Source organism: Pinus tabuliformis, chromosome 3_2, assembly GCF_031772625.1.
Source record: "Pinus tabuliformis cultivar Carrire ecotype Pingquan chromosome 3_2, CPIR1, whole genome shotgun sequence".
Lineage (NCBI taxonomy): Eukaryota > Viridiplantae > Streptophyta > Pinopsida > Pinales > Pinaceae > Pinus > Pinus tabuliformis.
In genome coordinates, this window is record NC_142302.1 from 447,973,287 (window position 1) to 447,991,725 (window position 18,439).

Sequence of the window (18,439 nt, forward strand, 5' to 3'; positions counted from 1 at the left end):
GACTCCCACACCAAATGGTGTGAGGTATAGTTGCGACTTCATACTAGGGTGATACCCTGAATGTTGGCGGGTCCAACACCGTCAACAGAACTACATGGAGCTAAATACTTTTCAAAATTGGACTTAAGATCAGGGTATTACCAAATCAAAATAAGGTTGGAATACATAGCAAAAACTACGTTCCGAACACATGAAGGTCATTATGAGTTTAAATTAATGCCTTTTGGTTTAAGTTTCTAACCAATGCACCAACAACATTCCAAGCTACTATGAACGAGCTATTCCGCCCATATCTAAGGAAGTTTGTGGTAGTATTCTTTAATGAGATTCTCGTTAATAGTAAAACATGGAAGGAGCACCTACAACATTTGGAGCAAGTTCTTACTGTATTAGAAGAGCATCAATTCTATGCCAAGAAGTCCAAATGCACTTTTGGGAAAGAAGAAGTAGAGTATCTCGAACATATAATATCCAAGGAAGAAGTAAAAGTAGATCCTAATAAGATCAAGGCTATAAAGGAATGACCAAAACCAGTTAATATCTCAAAGCTAAGAGGATTCTTAAGATTGATTCGGTATTATCGAAGATTTATTAAAAACTATGCTCATATGACCGCACCCCTAACGAACCTTCTAAAGAAAAACTCATTTCGTTGGAATGATGAAGCAGAAAAGCGTTTTGAAGACTTGAAGGAAGTTATGTTTAAAGCCCCTGTATTGAAGGAAGTTATGTTTAAAGCCCCTGTATTGGCTAGGAACACACAACACAAAGGACATACATAGCTTCCAGCTGAGCAGTCCACTCAGATGTGGCAGTCACAACATACAAGGTAAGATAACATGTACAGCACTCGCGGATCAGTTCGAACGAGTGCAATAGTTGTTATAGCAAGGTTCATGGGAGAGGTCTGTCTGACGTACGGCAGAGCAGTCGACACAGAAGGGACAACATTAGCAGCATATACAACACATTTCCATTAATAGATTATGCATTACAACAAATGAATCAGTTCAGATGTAGAACACAAGTTAAAGCAACATGCATTACAAGTGTTAAAGATCAATCTTACAACAAATATAGTACATGTGTGAAAACGTGTTGGCCTATTGACAGGCTTCTAAATTAAGCGAAAGTGCCAAAACACATCATTACACCATACATCAATAACCCCATCAGTGGGGCGTTGGAGCCACTACTTACTCCTCAAGGAAAATATTACAGACTCTCTTGGCTATGTGGGAGGAGCTGAGGTGAAAAGTCCTTTCATGTACAAATGAGGGGGGTATTTATAGCCAAGGGTGAAACTAACCCTTGTGGCTGTTCGACTACCCTCATGACCATTCGACTTCCATGACTTTCTGACTTACATGACTCTATGTTCAACAAGTGGGTCTCTTGGACTTCCACGTTACATCACATTGATTGACAACAAGCCCATAGTGGAGATGTGGGCAACATGACTCATGACTTGACTCGACATGATTTGACATGACAATGTTGGTACATTCATGTTGCTACTGGAGTGCATGTCGAGCTAGAGTGTTGTTGTGTGATGGATGTCTTCATGGTGTATCATAGCTTCACCTACGCATGATGAAGTGAGCAGAGTCTTCGATGGTGCTTGGTTCGCTTGATGAAGCTTTAGCATGTTGTTCCTTACTTTCATGTTGGAAGGCTTGACAAGCTCATTTGTTCGCGAAGATGCATGTTCGTCGCGTTTGTCCGCTTCGCATGCTTCGTTCGTTCGTCCGTTGGTGAACCTGTCCATCTGCATGTGCTCCCTTCGTTCATCCCGTTCGTCGTCTTGACATGTTTGTGGTGTACCTATACCTGCAGTCACTCATGACGAGACAACATCAAATCTAAAACCTCCTAGTCTACCATGACACATGATCATTCGGATGCAGGTGACCGGGAGAGGCAGCAGGGCTGTGATGCGGGATGATGGCTCTGAGCAACTGCTGATGAAAACTGCGCAAGAGTCACTGAGGGATGGAGACAGACAATCTGAGTCGACAATGACTGTCTGCAAGGTCTGGCTCAGCTGGGAGGCAAAATTGCACAAATTTTGGGAGGGACAGTCCGAGCTGCAGGAGGGCAAGGCAGGCATGCTCTGCGCATTTTCCAGAACGAACAGTCAATAAGGGTGGACAGCCAGTTTTGCGCAATTTTCCAGAGGAACGGGTCACGCTGCATGAAGGGTCAGCAGGCAGGGATTGCTCATTTTTTCTAGGGAACTGCCTAGGGGATTGGCAGCCAGAATTGCGATATTCCTAGAGGGAACTGCCAGTTGGCTGCTGGGGTCACTGGCAGCCAGAACTGCGCAATTCTTAGAGGGAACTGCCAGTTGGTTGTTGGGGTCACTGGCAATCAGACTTGCGCAATTCCCAGAGGGCACTGCCAGTTGGCTACTGGGGTCGCTGGCAGCGAGACTTGCGCAATTCCCAGAGGGAACTGCTAGTTGGCTGTTGGGGTCACTGGCAGCGGAAACTGCGCAATTCCTGGAGGGAACAGGCAATCTGCTGCTGGGAGTTGTTGGCTGGGAAAACTGCACTAAGGCTGGAAGGCCGGCATGTTGATCATCTTTGCGCAATTTTTGAGCTGAGCTGATTGATGGGTAGCGAGAGGCCTGCTCATGAGCACTACGCAATTTCTGAGATGAACAGTTCGATTGTCCAAGTGGCCAGCATGATTATTGCTTGAGTTGCTTGCAGGCAACGCTGCTTGAAAGAACTAGCTTGGTGCTTCTGCGTTGTTCTGGTTGACAGTCGATCAAGTCGAAAGCAGGGTGATGGTCTGGCTGTCAGTGAGGAGTCTGGTCATCAGAACTTCAGCAAAAATGACTAAGTGTGTGAACAGTAGAAAGATGCATAGGTGATCATACGAACACACACTCGCATGACTTGACGATGAAATGACCGAACCATCTAGACACACATGTTCAACATGACTGACCGACAGTGCAAGCGACAAGCACGACACTCGTGATTGATTGTTCATGATCGATACGACGCTTGTGCGACAATGAATGTGACTCCGTGTGTGAGTGCGACAGATGCTTTCATGGTGAACACAACAAACACATACGAAGCAAAGACTTTGAGCATAACCAGAACACGATCGCAAGCATGACTTAGACATCAACATGCAGAGACTTGAGTGCAATAAACAAGCAAGGCGAATGTAAAGACTCACACGAGCTCATGGAGTGAACTCGAGTATGTGCAGTGATCAAGTGAAACTCTCCAAGGGAGGCTCCGAAATTGATGCAGGCCAAAATTTTGGAGGGTGGTTGTAGCCGCTACAACAAGTTCATCCAACATTTCATCGATAAAAGGGATTGGAAACTTGTTTTTAATTGTTATTTTGTGTAGTCCTCGATAATTGATGCATAATCTAAACGATCCATCTTTCTTTCAAACTAATACAATTGGAGCAGCATACGGACTTCTACTTTTTGTGATAATGCCAGATTTTAAAAGATCTTGGACTAATCTTTCAATTTCGGTTTTTTGATGATGTGGGTATCGATACGGTTTGATGTTGATGGGGTTGATCCTGATTTGACTTCGATTGTATGCTCGATTTCTCTTTTTGGAGGCAAATTCATTGGAAGATCTTGGAATACTTTTTCATGCTTTTGAATTAGCTCTTGGACTTCCTGTTCTTCATCGTTGACCAGATTTGAAGTTAACGTTTCTAGTTGATGACACTGTACTAAATAAGCTAGTGCTCCCTTCTGAATCATTTTCATCATCTGGGATGATGATACAATTTGATTCTTAGGGGACTGGAACCCATATAGCTTGTGTTTTTGACCTTCCCATTTAAATTTTATAAATTGCTTTTGATGGTTGGCAAAGTAAGTGCCTAGGGTTTGAAGCCATTGGATACTTAGGACCACATCCACTCCTCCTAATGGTACAGTGTAGAACGGAGATTCTAGATTATAGTCTTGAATCTGTAATTTGACTTTATGGCATTTCCCTACTTTTTCAATTTTCTTAGCGTCAGCTACCATAACCTTCATGTTGGGCATGGGAAATGTGAAAATTTTGAGTCTTTTCACCCTAGTTGAATCCAAAAAGTTGTGGGTGCTATCGGTATCAATCAAAACCATTACGTTGCTCTTCTTGATATGTCATTTTAACTTTAATGTCTGGGGCTGCAATATACCTGTCATGGCCGATAATGACACTTGCAGAATATTCTCACTATCTAGTTCTGGAGAATTTTCAATTTCTTCTACGTTTGATTCTTCATTCTCTGAATCATTAGTTGCTTCACATTTATACAAGTTCTTGGTTTCTTTTCCTTTAGCACACCTATGTTTAGGGTCCCATTTTTCGCCACAATGTTTGCACTTTCCCTCTTTCATTCTTTGTATTTCCAAGTTAGTTTTTTCTCCTTCATGAAGATGTGCTGGAACATATTTGGTGTTATCTGTGTTTGCAACTTGGGAAAATCTGTCTCGAATATACTCTTTCAACTTTTGGTCATTGCATCTTTTCGTGCTTCTTTTCAACATCTTTTGCCTTACGTCTTGCTACTTCTATAGAATTGATGTCATGAAGCTCAAGCTCAGCCCGGATATGGGGTTTAAGTCCCGTGATGTATGACTGAATGAGACGAGTTTCTGATAATCCAGGGACTCCCATTCTCGAGTGTATTCGTCCACATCTCATTTTTGTTGCAATTTGGTGAGGGTCGAGAATAACTCTTCTTCCTTGACACCTTGGAACCTTTTAAAAGATGCATTTTTGAATTTCCTCCAACTAATAGCAAGTGTCGTCTTTTTCCACCACATATACCAATTGTATGTTTCGCCTTCCGTTTGCATGGATGCATGCGTGATCTTTTCATCATCATTATCAATACCGTAAATCTTGAAATATTCTTCTTCTTTATTGAACCATGCAACACTGCACTTTTCGTTACTGTCAAATTTGGAGAGTTCAAGTTTTGTTCTTCGTTGATATGTCGCAGTTGTTGGAGTAAAGAGAGGGCATTGATTCACGAACTGCATATTTGAGTATTGATTCCAGAGCTGCATATTTTGAAAATCCGTGTTACTATTTTGTTGATTGGGTATGGCTGATGCTTTTGGAGACTTGGGTTTCTCATGTGAGTCTGACGAGTTTGACGAATCCAGAGAATTGAGATTTTGAGTAACTTCATTATTCTGGGGTATTTGATCGGGTGTAATCTTCAACTTGTCACAAATACAGGTCAATATCACCATTGCTTGATTATGATTCAGATCCACCTTACAAGAAAGGATTGCATGATCCCTTTTAAATTCGCTATGGTTCTGCTCGAGCTGACTCTCTATTCTTTTGTTGTATCCTCCAGCTTTCTTGATTTCAGTGAAATGTCCAGTAACTTTATTCTCAATATCAATTAACTTTTTACTAAAATTAGCCATCGGCATTGACGAAGACATTGATAGGGTATGTGGTGGCGTATATTTATCCAGCTTAACCTTTTTTCTCAACTTGACCCTAGTCTTTTTTGTTTTTTATTTATTTATTTATTTTAATGTAATTGAATTAATTATAATCTATATAATTTTAATTATAGACTATATAATTATGAATCATATAATATAATTATAAGATTGTAAGTTAATATTGTTTATATAGTTTATAGATGAAACGATATGGGCAAACACGGTGACTGTTGGCAGGTTGGGTTTCGACGGCGGTAGATGGTAATAATGGAGACAAGGCAGCGTGGTCGGGAAGCACGGGCAAGGGTCGGGGCGATTCACTATAGTGGCGGAGAAGGACAATGACAGTGGCAAGGGATGATAATAGCAGCAGTGACAGACGGTAACAGTGGTAGTGACGTGGCAGCCGGATGGACAGGGACGGAGAAGAATATGAAGGTGAGGAATAGTGAGGACGAGATAGATACACCAACAAAACAGATGCAGCAGACAAGGAGGGTGGAGTTGTCTCGGCGAAATTGGGAGTGTGGTTGGCTACACTGACAGCGGTAGGTGGTGTGATCCTAGCAGGCAACTATAATAGGGCGTTGATACCAAATGGAGTACTCAGACTCTTTAATTAACAGAAACATAAATAGATATATTAATTATTGAATGATGGTTACAAGTGTGGGAGGCCCCTGGCTTAAACACTGCCTTGGGTGCCTTTTGGTGAATGGGCATGATCTTTGATCATGCGCTTTGCTTACTTAACTAATAATTACAGAGTTAATTTTTACATAACAAATATATTACATCATAATGTATATATATTATAATATATCATATTATAGATATACACACATTAAAAAATATAACAAGTTAGTAAATTATACATAAGGAAATGAAATATAGACAAAGATTCAAATTCTTTTAGAGTTTAGAAATTAAAACATTTGCAATTTTACTTGATGATGCAAATTCAATCATACAACTTTTGCTATCGAGCTTGTTATCTTGCTAAAACAGTTTTCTTTTCAGCATTTGAAGCTATTGTTGTAGCCCCACTTCCAGCAGATGGAGCACTAGCAGACTCCATAGAAAATGAAGGGGGACAACATCGATGGGGGAATTCCTCCCTTTCCTTTAAACTCTTCCAGTTGCCCTTGATGATTGAACCATGATTTCTGTGAATTGAGGAAGACAATGGACTGCTGTAGGAAAAACATAAGATTGGTGGACAAATCCACTTTCCCAACACTTGGAATCCCTTCTAACACTGCACAATAACCCTCAGCTGCATTCCAAAATATCTCACACCTGCAACCTGTTGAGTGAAATGAGCTCAAATGAAAGGGAAAACATGTTTTTATGGGCTGCAGGCCTCTTCTGATTTGTTTGGCAGGTGTCCTGTGAACAGGACATGTGCCAAACACATGTCGGACATGTGTTCTCAAATATTGGTGTCTGACACGTAGGATAAGGGATGTGGACCCTCTATGGATGTCTTCTGTTACTTAGGTACTCTTATATGTTAGATGTATCAACTACAAGATGTGAATTAAATTGCACATTTTTTTCAGGTTGAAAAATGGGTTGATGCAGAAACTGGGCAGTCGACAGGACGGATTGGACATCCTGATTCCTTGCTAAGGGCAGTGGATACTCTGGTCAATTGTGCAAATGTGAATGCTGTTGCAGTTGTTGGCCGGTTTCCAGATGATAGCTTGGATGAATTGGAGAATTACCGACAAGGGAAGGTTAGATATTTACTGCATTGTTTTCTCATGTTTATGAGCTAGGGAAACAGGGTTTGTCCTGTCTAGGTGTATTGTGCAGTACTTATATCATTTCCTCTTGAGAGCTTCCTGATAAAATATTGGTTAGAACATGTGGGAATTGATACCTAGATAGTAGATTCATGGCAGATTGTACCTGAGGCTTTTGTTATGATAGAAATTATGGTTGAGGATATGGATTTATAAAGCAATATGGGCTTCTGTGCTCTGCGATCACAGTACTCTTTTTTTTCTCCATGGTAATTTTCTCAGGTCTTTCTTTTACAGGGAGTTGATGTCTTGGCAGGGGTAGAAGCTATAATAAGTCATCTTGTTGTCCGGGAGTTCCACATTCCTTGTGCACATGCTCCTGCATTGTTGCCTCTCCCTTTAGACCCATTTGTTTCTCCTAGGTCTGCTGCAGAAGAGGTGCTGTTGCAATTATATAACTTGTATTCAGCAATGCAAGCCTTTTTTACTTCCATATCTCTATAATATTTGATAGATTTGCTGTACATTTTCTCTACTTAATTTGGTTAACATTTGTTTGTTTTTTGTACAAGTCAGATTGGATATACTTTCTTGCCTTGTGTACTCGCTGGTCTAAGTAGGGCACCCCAATATGTGGTCCAAAAAGAGGAATCTCCTCATAAGGTCTCGAGGCATAACTGTATATGGGCCAGTGATGTCGACAGTGTCGTTGTTCCATTTGATGCTTGTGGTGGGGCTGGAACTCTCTCCTTTGGCCAAAAGGCAGGATCTATGGTAAGAATGAAAGCCTTATTCTTAATGCAATGTGATAATTCATGTTATAAAGTGCATCGTCTTTCTTAACTTCTTATCTTTCTTTCTTGTCATGACAGCTTCTGCATTTGATGAAACAAAACTAGCTTATATTTTATTCTAAAAAATATTTAATTTATGAGTATATAACATGATAACTTATTTCTTTTCCTGAAAATTTTCAGCCACTGATGATTGCAGTTGAGGAGAATGAAACAGTTCTCAGTGACACTCCTGAAAAGCTAGGACTTAATGTGGTATGCCATGTCATATTGTTGATCTTAGCTGAAATTGAGAGATTTAGCGGGATAGGTGAATGAAGAAAACTCGTGTCATTTCACACTGAAAGAAGCCATGTAACATAATGAAGTGCTTATAGTAGCCAGTATAAATAGGGTTGATATGATACCGATGGGAAAAGGATTCAGCAATGAAATGGAAACCTTTTGTATGTGCAGGTGAGAGTTGCAAACTATTGGGAAGCATTGGGTGTCATTGCTGCCCATAAGTCAGGAATAGATCCTCAATCTCTTCGCAGAGATGGAGTGAAACACATCAAATGCTCACCCTCTTCATCAAGGAGGGATAGTTATCCAAAGTGCAGACTACAGAATTCTCCTGCTATAACAAGTTTGAATTTATTGGATAGTCGATAAAGTGTTTTTCTTCAAAGTTATAAATCCATTTTAATTCAGATTCTATATTTGGTATCTTTTTGTGCCATCTAACTTTCTTCGGACAAACATCAATAGGCACAGTGCATATATCCCAGTGAATTTTCAATGCAGCTGAAAGCGTTGGATTTCACACGAACAATTACACTAACATGAAATCAATGCAGGTAAATATCCAATCTTATAGCCTCCAATTTCAACTTTGCACTCTCCGATTTGATAATACTGCAATGATATACGTACGTGTATGTTTGTAGAGTTAAACCTTGAGACATCTTTTGCCAAATTCCTTTGGTACTTTGTTGGACAGAAAGCTCTTAAAAGTCAATTTAGTATTGTTACATTTGTGGAAGTTATAAATGATAATCTTGCCCTGGCTGATTGAAATGCAGACTAAGTGAACTCCGTATAAATATTATCCAAAAGCATTGTAAAATTCAAGGGCTGCTTTCATTTTCAGAAAAAGGCTTGTGACGTTCATGTGCTGCTACAAAAGTATTATAGATGCTCATCCAGATGATTTGCTGAAACTTTATCAAAATATAAATGGGCTTCTGACCAGTCAAACGATAGGAAAAGTATCGATCGTGCCACAGAAGATTGGCTGAACCTTGATGAAATAATGCATGGGCTTCTGCCCATTCAAACAGAGTACCAGCCGTGCTTAATGTAGTTTTATCAATTAATGCTAGTGCAATTATTTAATCTTTGTTTAATCAATTAATGCTAATGCTAATGCATTTATTTAATCTTTGTTACAAACAACGGGGATGCATAGACCATGCTTTATGCGGTTTTATTAAATAATGATAGTGCTAGTGTAATTATTTAATCTTTATTATAGAAGAAACTTTGACGTATGCTTATTTTAGACACAATTAGTTTTAAAAGTCCTATTTAGATCAAAAATCATTTAGAAATTTATTGGATTCATTTTGGGGTTTAAATCACAAGTTTATTACAAACTTTTTTTTTCAGAGAGAAAAATCTGTATAGTATTATATTGAGACAATATAAAGAGTACATATGAGATGCAGCAAGAGCTAAAACACTAGCATCCTTGCGATCATATGGAACCAAGATCTTACAGATATAGGGCCATCATCATGAAGAACAGAAACATGGATATAGCAAATAGTCTGACAAAATGCAAATTCAGATGTAGAAAATACTAAAGCCAAAAAGAGAAAAGGTTTATTACAAACTTGCATGGTGGTAGGATGACGTTTTGTATTAAATGTTAGCATTTTCTTTTAATCATCTTTTTACATTGGAAAATATGCTTCAATTTTACTAGAACAAATAAGTACATCAGGGTTTTGGGAAATTTTTCAGAATTCAAAATTGAATGCAAAAACAGAGTTTTCATCTTTAACCTAAAAGATCTTTTTTAGATCCTAGTTATATGAATTTCTAGTCTCAGGTTGCTGTAAAGAAGGGTACAAAACAACCGTGTAAATAGTATAATGTTTCACTAGAAAACAGCCTAAAATATATATCTAACCAAGTGGATAGGTTTCGATCTTTTAAGGGAAACTTATCAGCCAATAACTAGATCTGAAAATGCAGTTTTACAGCAGTGATAACAACAGTATAACAGTGATATCACTACTAAAATCAACCCCTTTTTTTTTTTTTTTACAAATTTGGTTGCTATATTAGTCTCTGAAAAAAGAAGGGAGTCAGGACTCCTGATACAATAGGTGCCGAAGTAAGTCAGGATCGAAGGAGTTAGAAAGCAGAAAGTTCTCCTTAATCCTGCTTATTCTAGTTTTGAGAAATTCTCAACAAGAGTAGATTCTTACAAATTGGAACAGCAAAAACTGGCATTGGCAAATCATTTATAATCTATACTATGTGATTTTTATGCCGTGCTATGTATACCTCCGGCATTTCTAAACCTTCCATATGCTTGGCGCTTGAAAGACTTGGGATTTCGTTGTTAGGAATGTTCTTCATGTGATTCGAAACCGCAGTGGTCTCTTCCGCCTGGCTGCCTTTGATAGACCGATGATTGAGCTGCTGAAGAAGAGGGAGGATCTTGTGTTGAAGAAGGTCGATAGCAATGGAGAGTTGTCGATGAATTCTAACTGTTGAGGAGACGGACACATCCCCTTGGCCACTAGAATACTGCGAGAGAGCAAACAAAGGATCTAATGAAGGGAAGGGCGCTGAGCAATACCATGGAGAAAGGCGGGAGGGACGAGAGTCGAACACGGGGAAAGAAGGGGAATCTGGAGAAAAGCAAAGGGAGACATGGAAACTGCACATAAGAGACAAAGAGTCGAGAGTATGAAGAGAGAAAGCAACGATATTGCTTAATTGGAGCAGAGCTTTAAGGGAATCTAATTTGCGCCAAATCCTTTTGCAAATAATGGTTTTGATGAATATCTGGGAAGTCTGAGACCACTTCTTTCTGTCAGGAAAAACTAAGTTGATGCAAGGTAAACAGGATCGGATCATGGCACAGGTTGATGAATCTCCTCAGCTTTGCAACGTAAACTGCCCATTGTCCTTTCGCAAGCCTTGTTGGCGTGCCTGTCAACATGCTTATTAAGATCGCGGAGAATATGATGATACTGCAGGTTGCCGAATGACTGGTTCAAGAGTTGGCATCTCTAAATGACCTGTTGAAGGAGGATGTTGGGAGACTTTTTTTGTTGAATCATAAGGCTAATAAAAACAGAGGAATCTCCAAAAATCTTTGTTGTTTTTATCCCTAGTCTGCTAAGCTGCGTTAATCCCTGGTAGAGAGCCAACGCTTCTACTCTGTTATTAGATAAATTCCCAAGACCCCATTCGTAATAGAGAACGCATTCCCCATTAGCATTTAGGATCAAGCCTCCTGCTCCAGCGATTCCTGGGTTTGACTTAGATGCTCCGTCAAAGAACAGGTAGTAGCTATTGCAATTTTGTAACCAGATAGAAAACTCCTCCTCCCTTAACCTGATTTTCCATGAACGGGTTTCCTGACTGCGTTGATCTTTCCCTGTATTGCCTTTTTGAATGCTGTTGTTTTTATCCAGGATGTAGCTAATGAAACTTCTTTCCTCCACACAGTACTTTGATACATCAATGTTACTTTGGGTTTTGACTGAAATGGTTTCGAGAGCAAGATTTGTTGCCTTATTACTTACAATTCTTGGTACCGAGTTTTTATCCTTAAATATTTTCCGGTTTCTTGCTAGCCAGATACTCCATAGCATGGTGTAGGGGAGAGTATTCCATACTCTCTTCACTAGATTGCTCCTCTTATTTTCCCAAGGGCAGTGCCTTTTCCAAGCAAGGATCACTTCCCCTATAGATTGTTGGGCAGTGCATGAAAACTTATCAGTGAGGGATAATTTTTTCCAACAGTCTACAGCAAAGAAGCATTCAACAAAAAGATGGTGCTTAGTTTCTTCAACGCCACAGCAATTGGGGCAACGAGATTACTAAAATCAACCCCTTATGTTCTTCACTTGGAAGTCAAATCACTTAACATTTGTGTTTTTACTCAAGTAAAATGAGTTAGACATAAACGGTTGTAAGTAATGATGCATAGATAACATATATCATTGAAAATGAAATCTGGAAATTGCACAAGTTTTGGATGGTGGGAAACATCATTACATGTTAAAGATGAAGTACGTGTATAGATCATAGAATTCTCTCAGGGCTAGTTTTGGATAATGGGAAACATCATTACATGTTCAAGATGAAGTGTGTGAATATATCATAGACTTCTGTCAAAGGCTAGTGCAAATCCTCTCATCTCTCCAAACCCTATCTGGGGGAAATCAACAAAAATGAAACAACTAAGAAGATCCAATATGTTAGAATCACTTGAACACATCCTACAATGTGAGATGTCTGCTATTCTTCTTCTTCACAATCCCACCCTAGGGCTTTTTCACAAAACTCTAATCACCAATGTCCAAGGAGTGAAACCTAATACTAGACCTCTAAAATGCTTCAATGTACTCCATGAAGACCAAGAAACCCTAGTGCCTCAAGAGAGAAAGAGAGAGAGAGAGATCAAACATGTGAAGATTCTAGAGAGGGAGAGATGCTAGTGCACACAATTCTATAGATCACATCTTATCATGAGTCAATACAAGTGAGTGAACCTATATGAATAGAAAGAGTCTTTGCTTCCTCATTTTTTATGAGTGAGAAGGGAGGCCAAAAATACAGTGTAGATCTTAGCCCTTACAAGCAACCTGCAATGAGCACTTATAGGCCAACATAAGTGAGACAAAACACTTTAAAGTACATGTGTCATGCTCAACGATGATGTCATGCACATTGATGGTACCTATTACCAAGTGTTTGCCATTGGGCCTATTACCCACCAATAGTGGGTAACCCATGGGAGAATTTTTTTATCCTCATTTGATAGCCACCCAACTAGCCAATAGCCCTATGATAGTCTTCAAATGACTTTATGCCAGAGTTCTCTACCTATTTCTCCGATCATTGTTCTTTCCCATCTAGCATTCTTCTTCAAGGAAGGTGGGTCATATATCAACAAGTACTTTAACCATTTTAACAATCATGTGGTTTCATTTAATGTTAAGGGCATGTTAATATGAAGCATGAGGCAAACTAGATGATGGATCACTCTTGATTGTATCATTGTTTCCCACACTTCACCTAGGAGATTATCCTTTCTATAGTGACTCTCCTAGGTGCTCATTTTTTTTCAAACAATTCATTCATACACATGATGCAATACATAGATATTTTTTATTAGCAAAAATAAGCTATGCATTTTAAGTCACTGAGGTTCAATACAATAAATAATGAGAGATTTTTTTCTGCATTAAATCATATTTTGAATAATGATAACCAATCATAAAGAAATATACAAATAGTTTAAGATACATATATCCACAACCAAGAAATTTGCAACTATACATCATTTCTTTATTACAAGCCATCATCATAATATAGAAGATTTTTTTTTAAACCAATGATATAATGCACTAAAGGAATGAAATCCCAATCTCAAATCAATTGATTTGTTGTGCTCCCTTGATGTAGTCTTTGTGCTCATGTGGAAATTTTTGCATCTTGATCGAATGTAACCGACTCACCAGTTGACTTATTAGCCTATTTTTTGGGTATTCTTCTTCCCCGCCGACTCCTTAGTCGCAATGAGGTTGTATGAAAAAAAAAAACAAACAAAACAAAACAAAAAACAAAAAACAAAACAAAACAAAAACAAAAACAAAATAAAAACAACAAACAACAACAACAAACAAACAAAAACAAAAAAAACTAGCAAGTAGAGGAGAGCATTCCAACTCAAGAATTCCCACTCATAGAGCCTCCACTTTCACGAAACTTAGTATAAAACTCAGTTGTCACTCTAAATACACAATGGCATTAGGATAATCATCTAGTAGTAGGGCAAAAGAAGTTTCTCTTTCTCATAACTTGCTTATTCTTTTATAGAAGGTTTCAGTGATGACACTCATCACTTAATGCAAAAATAATTGTTTTCATTAATCCAATATTTTGATTATTTATCTATCCATGTGTCAATGTTTCACCAAAACTTTACTAAAATTATTTACTTACTCTCTTATTAAAAATGTTATTTTCTCTCACCCGCACATGTTTCCCAATTTATTCTCTTGGTTGTCCCTTCATCCCAATTTATACTCCCTATTTTGTATTCATTAGCTCAATAGGTTAGATCTGAGATTTTTGTTCCCCAAGTACTCTCTAGTTTTTCTCAAGTTGAAATCTTAGATGAAAAAATTTATTTATTGATCTTGTCACATGGAGGTTCTTTTATGAAATTATTTTTTCTAAATTTTAAATTATTTTTTTTTAAATTCATGCACAACCATATTTTCTTAATGAGAGAAAATTATTATTTGAATTAATATTTATATTTTAACTCTATATCCCTTTTCCCCTTTGTTATTAGAACAACTTATATGTATAAGAGTTATTCAGAGATACAATATATATTCAAGGTTTCCGAAAGTAAGACATAGTTACTTATTTGCTTCAACTTTTATGATTCTACCTATTCTCTCTTTCCCAAGGTTTTCTTTTGATTTAATTATTTTTATTCCAAATACCCACTCACTACATTATGTGAATTAGTGTTTATCATTGCATGATCAAGAACATTTGATTATATATATATATATATATATATATATATAGGTGACAAGTTGATTGTGTCCTTCAAGAACTTCCTTTTGATGTTCCAAGAATGTCTTGTCGTTTGTCCTATGAGGAAAAAATTGGGTGTGTCGACGGAGACCATTATCATCTCTTATATCACCCTCTATGGTGATACTAATGGTGTTAGAGATCAAGGAATTCGCCTTGATGCATGCCCCCTAGTAAATCCTAGTGAGTGACCCAATCTAGGCTTCTCCCTCATGACATCGTGAACTTCAAGACGAAGGTATCTCAATACTTTTTGGCTCAAGTTACAACGAGAGCCATGGCTAATTGGAATATTCGATTTTGTTCAATTTTTGCTTTCTATAGTTATTTGTAAATAAAAAAGTGAGGAAGGGGGACATAACTCACTTTTAGAATAAAAAATCACTTTGTAGTAGCACAACGTTGTGACTTAAAGGGGAGCCAAGGGGGCCAAAGAGGGACGCAGAAATGGAGCCCATGCAGACACATGGAGGGACTGCGCAGGAGGGAAGAAACACGTAGCAAGAGGGGAATCACGCAAGAGGAGGTGAGCCTTGGGATTGAGAGAGGCAAGGGCTATAAAAGAGAAAGGAGCCCCCTCATTTTGATCATTCCTGTTATGAGCATTTGTGATAGTCATTTCGACTTAGAGCACGATGACTGTTTGGCTAGTCTGTAGCACTATTTAGTGCATTGAGTGTCTCCGTTCAGAGATCTCGCCCTTATCCCCAAGGGATTTCGAGTCCATGCTCAGGCAAGGTATTTCCATTGGCATTCCCGCAGTAGTTTAATCAGCATTTCAGCAGCAGTTTCATCAGCGTTTTGGAGGACTGCGTAGCACTGAGAGGAGGACGCGGTTTTTTCTGGCAAGAGTCTGGGTTGAGGGTTTGCACGAGGATTTGTGCTGAGAGGTAGAGCAGGAGATCAACCCTTGCATTTTGGAGAGTTTTGGAAAGGGTTTCAGTCAAATTTATGGAGTGTTTCATTCAGTGGCAGCGCAGAGCATTGAGGGACTACGTAGAACCCCAAGGGGGTGATTTTCGGGGTCGGCCATTTCAGAAAAGCTTTCTGGGCTTTTATGGGTTTCTTGAGTAGAGTCCGATTCCAGAGTTTCAGCCTTTGCTAAGGAGGGGAGCAGCCCCAAATCCTCATTTGATTTCTAGCAGCAGCAGTAGCACGGCAGTTCTCCAACAGCTTGGACGCAGTTTAGAGGGGCCATTCCTTTACTATTTTGAGTGTATTTCTTCACTTGCTTGGTGCAAGTTGAGGTGCCATTTTCATGCTCACCTCTTGTACTCATTCTATTACTCAATATAATAAAATGGCTTAGCATTCTCTCTGCATTTCTTGAGTATCTGCTTATGGTTATATTGTTATATGTTGCATCATTGTTATTTGTATCTCTTTGAGCATTCTCGGCTATTATACCACTTGTGTGTTTCTCCTATACTCTTAGACTCTGGAAAGGGCCAGGTAGCCTCTGGATCTCATCCTCTTTTCAAAGGCGACATATCTAGTAAATGCCCTCCCAGTCCATCTCTGTTTGGAGTTTGCTTGTGTTTGAGGGATATTCCTGATAAGGGATATTACAGGATTTTCGGGGGTCAGCCATTTCAAAAAAGTTTTTTAGGCTTTTCTGGTTTTCTTGAGTAAAGTCCGATTCCAGAGTTCCAGCCTTTTCTGAGGAGGGGAGCAGTCCAAATCCTTATTTGATTTCTAGCAGCAGCATAGCAGTTCTCCAACAGCTTGGACGCAGTTCAAAGAGGGGCTATTCGTTTGCTATTCTGAGTGTATTTCTTCACTTGCCTGGTGCAAGTTGAGGTGCCATCTTGTTGATCACCTCTTGTAGTCATTCTATTACTCAGTATAAAAAAATGGCTTAGCATTCTCTCTGCATTTATTGAGTATCTGCTTATGGTTATATTGTTATATGTTGCATGATTGTTATTTGTATCTCTTTGAGCATTCTCGTCTATTATACCACTTGTGTGTTTCTCCTATACTCTTAAACAGAGTCTGGAAAGGGCCAGGTAGCCTCCAGATCTCGTCCTCTTTTCAGAGGCGATATATCTGGTAAATGCCCTCCCAGTCCATCTCTGGTTGGAATTTGCTTTTGTTTGAGGGATATTCCTGATAAGGGATATTATAGTGGTATCAGAGCATAGATCTGGCTCAGCCTGTGGAGCTAGCAATCTATGACACCAGGGGAAAAACCCTATATCTGTTATAGAGGTCGGAGGTACAGAGACACTGGGTGTAGGTTGGAGAACACCTACGGGGAGGGAGACTGTGTTTCGGTCGTGGACGCAGAACAGGGGGAGCTTGTGGTAGACGTAGAACAGAGGGAGCCTGTGGTGGACGTAGAATGGGAGGCTCCGATGGCAGGTGATGACGGGAAGAGATTTGCGGATATGCTCCTCAAATCAGTGCAGGATCTGTCGAGGTAGATTGAGGTGATGGGGCAGAAATTCACGGCAGTAGAGGCCAGACAGCGTGAGAGCCCACAGGTTTTCCAGGTTGGTGAGGGATCGGGCACATCCCACCATTTGCCAGAGCAGCATGATACTACACAACAAGTGGTCTCACATGCCCCTACATGCTCTACCATGCCCACTTTCTTGGGAGCAAACACGGGGGCCATAGCCCAGCAGGAGGCAGAGCCCGTACATATGAGCGATTATTTTGCAAAGTACCAGGCCTATGGGTAGGAGTTCAGGGAAGCCTTCTCATTCAGACATTTTTTTCAGCTCCAGCGGGATAGTAGACCCCGCGACCATCACAGAGGGTATCGACATTACCATGATTGTGACACCCATCGTGCAGTGAGTAGATTCCACTTGCCTACGTTTGATGGTTCATCAAACAGTTCGGCAAAGTCCTGGGTGGAGAAGCTGGACATTTATTTCTAGCTTAACCAGATGTCGAAGACAAAGGCCATCAAGGTGGCAACATTGCATTTGGATGGTGAGGCCCAGAATTGGTGGTTTCATGGGATGGTTACACTTGGGCGCTCTACAGTGACGACATACACTGAGTTTACTAGGATATTGATGGAGCAATTTGATCAGAGGGATTTAGAGCAACATTTTGTTGAGTTGACGAGGCTCAAACCGACAGGGAGCCCAGAGACCTACATTGCAGATTTCTTGAGGGTCTTCGTGATGGTGCCAAACCTATCCACGACGCGGAGGGTCTATATGTATGTTGAGGGGTTAGCAGAGCCACTTCGAGGTCTAGTCCGATCCACTAGACCAGCCACACTCCAAGACGCTATCAACAGGACCCGAGACTTACAAGATGTCTTACCCAGGACCCGGACACCTTACCCCCAGAGACAGACTTTCCAGTCTAAGGGGAAGAACGTGAGGATTCCACCTCCAAAGGGGAATCCAGGACGAGTACACCTTGATGATGATGCCAGGAGGGAGCTAAAGAAGAAGCGGTTGTGCTTCACATGTCAGGAGTCGTGGGCACCGGGACATAAATGTGCTGCTGGCAAAGCACATTTTATTGAGGTCTTCTCTGAGCGCAGTGGAGAAGAGGATGACGAGGATGATGTGGAGGCAGGAGATAGCCATGCCGTACAGGGACCTTTACCACCTCCACCACCATCAGCAGGTGGT

The 18,439-nt window shown here is 39.9% G+C and overlaps 1 protein-coding gene across 7 annotated transcripts in view; it reads left to right on the forward strand.

The window, feature by feature from the left end:
• The window catches only part of LOC149181234 (uncharacterized), a 133,101-nt gene extending 124,271 nt beyond the window's left edge, over positions 1 to 8,830 (forward strand). For 3 of the 7 annotated variants that reach the window (XM_089416518.1, XM_089416519.1, XM_089416523.1), the window contains exons 5-9: positions 7,012 to 7,188; positions 7,495 to 7,635; positions 7,774 to 7,971; positions 8,175 to 8,246; positions 8,448 to 8,830. In XM_089416518.1, the coding sequence (XP_089272644.1) occupies positions 7,012 to 7,188; positions 7,495 to 7,635; positions 7,774 to 7,971; positions 8,175 to 8,246; positions 8,448 to 8,645 (786 nt within the window). In that variant the 3' untranslated portion in view covers positions 8,646 to 8,830. Of the gene's footprint in view, positions 1 to 7,011; positions 7,189 to 7,494; positions 7,636 to 7,773; positions 7,972 to 8,174; positions 8,302 to 8,447 lie in introns of all 7 variants that reach the window. The other 4 variants (XR_016257002.1, XM_089416520.1, XM_089416521.1 and 1 more) reach the window with 4 other exon arrangements.
• Positions 8,831 to 18,439: the final 9,609 nt, after the last annotated feature.